This window comes from Anarrhichthys ocellatus, unplaced genomic scaffold, assembly GCF_004355925.1.
Source record: "Anarrhichthys ocellatus isolate YVR2014 unplaced genomic scaffold, GSC_Weel_1.0 scaffold23, whole genome shotgun sequence".
NCBI classification, from domain to species: domain Eukaryota; kingdom Metazoa; phylum Chordata; class Actinopteri; order Perciformes; family Anarhichadidae; genus Anarrhichthys; species Anarrhichthys ocellatus.
This window is the reverse complement of record NW_022280053.1, coordinates 5,964,643-5,971,030: the sequence shown is the minus strand read 5'-3', so window position 1 is coordinate 5,971,030 and position 6,388 is coordinate 5,964,643. Positions and strand designations below refer to the sequence as shown.

Below are 6,388 nucleotides of genomic sequence, written 5' to 3'. Positions count from 1 at the left end.
ACACACACACACACACACACACACACACACACACACACACACACACAAGATGTAAACACATAAACACACAATCAAACACAAAACATCTCAGGAATACTTGAGTTGTTGCATATGGACCCTTACCCAGGCCATATTTCACATCTTTCTTCAGGTTTACAGTTGTGATCTCTCTCTCTAGAGACGGTAAGGCAATGAGCTTTTTCTTGAGTGAATCTGTGCGGCACAAGGACAAATGGCATTTGTTATATTTACCAGAATATACAGTTAATACATTAGCGCCGTTATTTCTGATTGGTATCTATTGGTAATTCTGGTAAATTAATTTAACAGCAGACCATTCTGAGAGGATTAGTATATCTACACTGCAAATATTAATCAGCTCAGGCAGGCATACAGTGTTGCTGAAGGACAACTACTTTAGCACTGCTGGCTAATGGGCCTGAAAAGGCGGGTTAAGCTCGGATGAGAGGGAAGGTCACGAGTTCAGTGCCAAGCATGAAGCTATTAAGTGGTGGGACTGGGGCCAGTTCCACAGGCAGGAGGCACTGAGAGGACCGAGACTCAATTCTGCATTATATAATTGTGATTTAGAACACAAGTTTTTTTTTTTTTTTTTTTGTATATCCGTACTTGGCTGTGCCATGGTTCAACAGATTGACCCCTAACCCCAGGGGATTCAGAACGTTACAAAATGAGTGACGGTAGAGAGCGGTGGGATGTTTTCTGCATTTTGAGATTATAAAGTATACAAAGCGTGGACATCCAGTATCTATGTATCTGGGGAAGGGAAAGATATTTTGATACACACCGTTAATAGAGGCTGGGGATGAAGGCCCAGAGGAACTGTGCATACTGACACCTGGGACAGAAACACAAGAGATCAGCGAGGCTGGGCTTTGGTTTTGTACATTATACAGAACAACGTAAACTTCTGGTCTGCCTCTCTGCCCATTTACAGACAGTAATACAGCAAATATTCACAAAAACATGTATTGTCATCAATTAATAATCAACACATGCACAAGCCCCCTGCATGATCAGACCATTTCATGAGAACATTATACTACGTGAAGTAAACAAAAAAAAAAATGTCGTTATTTTGTCGTCAGTCTGCTCCTGTAATTCAATGAGGAATCATTTTAATATTTTGCCTTTGTGCTGGAACTGGCACACTGGAACAGTCTTACCAGGGAAACTAGATTAACTGGTTTCTAATATAGTTAGATGAGCATTGATGCCAGTAAACTAAAAGGGATTTTAACACTATAATAATTCAATGTTCCCTATGTTGGAACTCAGCTACTGCACAGCAGGTAACACTATACCAAACATGCAAAGTATTGAATGTGAACTGTGCCACCCGTTTCTCCTTCTTACTGTTGACTTGCCACAGACCTCAAATTACACACTGCAGTTTTGTTTTAGATCCAACTGCTCGCCTTCAGAATACACAGTCGTCATAATTAGTTGCTTTCCCAAAGTTCATAAGATTGATCTTAAAAAGGCCTATACTATATAAAGGTGTATGTGGCATTTGATGTCGCCTGAATTCTTTTATTATCTCACGGAGAGCTGGAGCCGCACAGAGCTACTATCTTAACTGCTGGAGAAATATATTAATCATTGTGATGAATTATCAGATTAATCACAGCGAGTGTGGAATTGAGATTACATTGATTTATACAAGCACAGATGTACATTTCAGATCCTTACCGACTACATATGCTTGGCCAGTCTCCTCCGTGGAAGAAGAGTCAGATTCTTTTTTGGACGTGCCGAGACTCCAGGTTGGGCTGCTGTGGGTCACCGAGCCAAAAGACCTGAGGAGGAGAGAGGGTAAGTGGTAAATAATTTAGCCTGAGGAGGCATCAGGAGAACGAAAAGGAGTTTAAAAAAAAACAACAAAATAAAAAACAACTGTGTAACGTCACATATGTCATCTGTAAAACCGACACGAGAGGGAGCAACTGACAGAAAACAGGGTTGTTCCTGATTTATAATAGGAACACACACTGGTAAGAACAATCTCACAGACACAAGGGCGCACGCACACGCACACGCACACACACACACACACACACACACACACACACACACACAGAGGTTTAATTAGAGGCTTGAGGTAGAGCTGTCTGTGTCTCTGTGGTGTTAGGCAGAGCTTTAATCCCAGTAACAAGTCCTCACTTAGAAACCTTAGCCTGTGCTGAAGTGAGCTTGGAGGCTCTGGCACTGTAGACTTTACAGAGGGCCAACTAATAAACAAGAACCCATTTCCTTAACAGGGCATGAAATATGATTTAAAGGGAAAATGAAAAAGGAATAGAAAAGCAGACCATATTCTAGTTCTCGCAAAGTTTGATGAATGGTAAAGTAAGGAAATACCAAAGAAATAGTCAGCATTTACAACATCCACTAAGACTTTCTCTCACATACTAGTGTGTTTAAGCTTTTGCTTAACATTTCACGTATTTCAACTCACTTGTCCTGTTGGTGCAAGAGGGAGTCTGTGTCTGAGCTGGCTCGCTGGTGTTGCTGGAAGTGAGGGGCCACTTGGCCGGGTGGTGCCTGACTCATCCTCATGTGCGGCTGTCCACGATATGACTCTGCTGGCCGGAGCTCTGGAGACTCTGGCATCTGGTCGAGGTTGTGGTGGGAGCGGCTCATTATCCGCGGATTGGAAGTGGTTGAGGCCACTGGATTGAAACCCGGAAAGTGAAGCTCATCTTGGACCAATATCGGGCCAGACGGTGCCTTGTGGAGGGCCACCTCTGAGTAGGAGATCCTCTTGAGGTGGTCTGGGTTGGAGCGCGTCGATAAGCTGAGGGCCAGGCTGCCCGAGCTCACCGTCCTCCCCACTGTGTCTCCACTCCGAGGGTCAAGGGAATACTGCAAACTGCTCAAGGGGCTGTTCTCTGGTTACCAGAAAAGACACGCAAAACAGAAAAGAATCGAAAAAGATAAAGCAGGGAAATCCCCAACAAGCAAAAGTGTTGATCTGTGACACCTACTCAGTAGTTTGAAGTAATTATTGTCAAGACTGAAAAAGCGGGTACTGTCCTCGGCACCATTATGTTTTTTCTCTGGAGTTAGCCATCTCAATCATCAGAACTAATGGAATGGTCAGTCTTCTTGGCGGTCAACTTATTAACTTAGTTATGACTTTATGTCTACAATCTGGTGGGAGTATTGGAGCGTGATGAAGGCAAAGCTGTTCTGATGTTCAGCCAAGTCAAACTAATCTAACAAACCAAGGTAACATGAAAAAGATAAATCAACTGTAAAAATTGCCCACACGTTTGATTCACTTATTGCCCACTTAGACTAGATAAAACAATAGATAAACAATAGATACAATAGACAGGTTAGATGATGCACATGAGCAACGACAAAAAGCATATTGATGTCAGTTGAAAGCAGCGGAGCTTATTCAGGTAGAATAACTACTTGTATGTGAAGTCATTGAAACAAAATGAAATCTTAACAGAAGGAAATGAGCAGGCACCAGCTATTATCTGGAGAGCTTATGTGGGATGGCTGACACATGCAACTGCAGCTAGAAACAGTGTAGTTTAGCGTTGACATCAGGATTTGGGCCTAATGTGTGAAAGCATCTCAGTGATAATATGTAACTTCTCACTGGCCAAAAACTCCCCTCCGTCTAAGCCTGAGACTATGTTATGTGACCACTGCGCACTTGTGTGGATGCTCACTTGTCTCCTACCTAGGTCTTGAAGCTCCTGGTTGCTCTGGCGGGCCTTCATCTGGAGGTGGAACTTGTGCTGATCAGAGCAGAGCTGTAGCAGATACTGACAGGTCTTATTGCTGTCCGTCTGAAACAGGTGCTTAATCTCATCTGATGTGTTCTGGAGGCAAATCTTCTTTTTCTTCAGGATGACAAGGTAAACATTTCAGTGAAATTCAGGACCAACTAGAGAGAATACATCATTTTATTTTTGATAATAAAGACGAATACATACTACAAAGGAAATCTTTTTCGTCTCCCTCCAGGGGAACCTTAGCACCGGGGTACGATTTCCGTTAAGCACCTCAAAGATGAGCACTCCCTTGGAATAGACTCCCAGCATGATGCCCGTCTGGGAGCGCTTCTCAGGAAGCACCCGATGGAAGTGGACACCGTACTCTGTCAGCCTCTGGCTCACCTTTAAGACAATCAATAGAGAGTCAGAGGGTGAACGTGTTTTGAGGCAGATTAAAATTGAGTTCTGGAGCTTCTCATGCAGACAAAAGGTCTTTCATTGGGTCAGTGATCCAATACGAGTGCACAGATGTTTATCCGACTACATACAATATGATGATATTATTCATTTTGGTTCACTTTTGTTTGCTGTCAAACATAAACTCTCTATAAACTTTCTCCTCGAACACCTGGTATTTTGTGCATACAAAATGTTCACTGCGTTTGTCACAAACACTTTGTGTCGCAATAACTGAAGATATCTTGGTTCATCTTTCAGAAACCGTGATTCCGATACACTCTGGTCTTGCTGACCTTGAGAAACTCAAACTCTGCATCAGAGTCAGATGCTCCATAGTAGTTGCTGTGAAGTTTGGGCAGCTCCTCCTTGATGGTCGTCTGGTCCACTTTATCCAGGACCGACACCGGGACGTAGTGCTCCAGTCTGAAGTAGGTCTTCCCGTGGAGCTGAGGAACAGAGATTAACAGCATTCATTTTCAATTTGTCATTTCATGAAGTTTAAAAAGGTTGTACCGATGTCCCTCGAGGACAAAAATGCCTGCTTCTAAAACAAATGCAGTAAAATGATATCAATATTATTTTCCACTTTCACAGAATATAATCTTTAACCAACTTCCTTCCTGATCATAATTACCAAATATTACATTTCTGAATGCTTGGGGACTTTTTTTCACAGTCTTGGATATGTCAATGATCAGGAACAACATTTTTTTTTATTGCATCAAACACTGCAGTGCTCCATAATACAGCAGAAACAACCCTCGAATGCATTGACCCCAAAAGCCAAACATGTGAAATGGCTGAATTTGGTGGAAAATTGTAAAAAACTACAACTTTGAAGCCAGGGCTCTAGATTGATTGCCTGATATGATAGAAAGCATGAGGTTATGCTCTAATGGCCGTGGGATCACACATTGTGGGTTTCAATGGAGTCATGTTTGTCCTTAAGGGCCGGAGCGTCTGTATTTTGGCTGCACAGTTGAGAAAAATTTGGAGAGACAACTTGAACCCTTTCCAAAACCTAAGCCTGCATTAACACAACCACAATGATTGGAAATGTCCAAATGAAAAAGCCAAAAAAGCCCCTAGTGATGCAGTTAATGTGACCAATGGTCAACTTCATAATTTTTTGTTTGTTTAACATTTTACAAAAGAGATCTTTACCTCTATATTCAGCAATACTAATATTTAAAACAACAAAAACCTCTATATGTGTATAACAAAAATGAGCATCATCTGAAAATCTTCACATGCAAAGTACATTGTCTGAAAGACATTTGTAAATACCTCATTGATGCCTAATATCAATAAAAAAACAAAAAACTTGATTTGATATGATATAGAGAGATAGAGAGATAGATAGAGAGATAGATAGAGAGATAGAGAGATAGAGAGAGATAGATAGAGAGATAGATAGAGAGATAGATAGATAGATAGATAGATAGATAGATAGATTACACAATTTTAAAAATTCAGTTTACACCAGTAGTTCAGGTGTTGTTAGCTGACTGATTCAGTACCTCAGGTTGGTAGTCACTAAATTCAGCCTGCAGTGCCAGTGAAGCCAACATCACGGCATTTTCTGTGTCACAGCGCATCCTCTCCTCCAAGATATCCTTCCTCAGCTGCAAGTAGTACTGATGTTTGGTCATAGCGTGCCTGTTATACACAGGAAAATACAGATATGTTTGGATATGTTAAACGTGATATGCTACCACAAGGGTCCATTGTTCTGTAACAATGAAACTCGTGTCACTTTACAAAAAGATATACTCACTGTATAAGGTTGACGTCATCAATGAAGAACTTGATGCGTAAGAAAAGATTAAAAGGCACATCGGATTTCTTCTTCTTAGGATCCTCCTTCCATCCCTCTGGGGCCACTTTGGACAGTTTGGCATCAGGCTCAACGAAGAAGAACTCATCATCTGTGTGTGTGATTATTGAGAGCGGCGAGAGGTAATGAATCAGCAACGTCAACATTTTGCATCTTCACGGAGACATGAGGGGTAGAAAATGTATTTACATGGAAATATTGTGAAACTAATCAAACACCATTTCATGTTATCGAGATGTGCTCTCACAGTTTTATACTTTGCATTTAAGAGGGGAACATATAATAAATAATATGCAATTTCAAAAGGTCTTCCATGAGCAACACTAGATTCCTG

At 41.4% G+C, this 6,388-nt stretch overlaps 1 protein-coding gene across 4 annotated transcripts in view; it reads right to left on the bottom strand.

Moving 5' to 3' along the window:
- ptpn13 (protein tyrosine phosphatase non-receptor type 13) overlaps window positions 1-6,388 on the bottom strand; it is a 39,520-nt gene that overhangs the window by 11,400 nt on the left and 21,732 nt on the right. For all 4 annotated transcript variants that reach the window (XM_031860300.1, XM_031860298.1, XM_031860301.1 and 1 more), the window contains exons 13-21: window positions 5,995-6,145; window positions 5,738-5,876; window positions 4,511-4,663; window positions 3,978-4,160; window positions 3,722-3,884; window positions 2,480-2,912; window positions 1,714-1,820; window positions 809-859; window positions 124-213 (exon numbers count right to left, since the gene is read on the bottom strand). In XM_031860300.1, coding sequence (XP_031716160.1) covers window positions 124-213; window positions 809-859; window positions 1,714-1,820; window positions 2,480-2,912; window positions 3,722-3,884; window positions 3,978-4,160; window positions 4,511-4,663; window positions 5,738-5,876; window positions 5,995-6,145 — 1,470 coding nt within the window. The remainder of the gene's footprint in view (window positions 1-123; window positions 214-808; window positions 860-1,713; window positions 1,821-2,479; window positions 2,913-3,721; window positions 3,885-3,977; window positions 4,161-4,510; window positions 4,664-5,737; window positions 5,877-5,994; window positions 6,146-6,388) is intronic.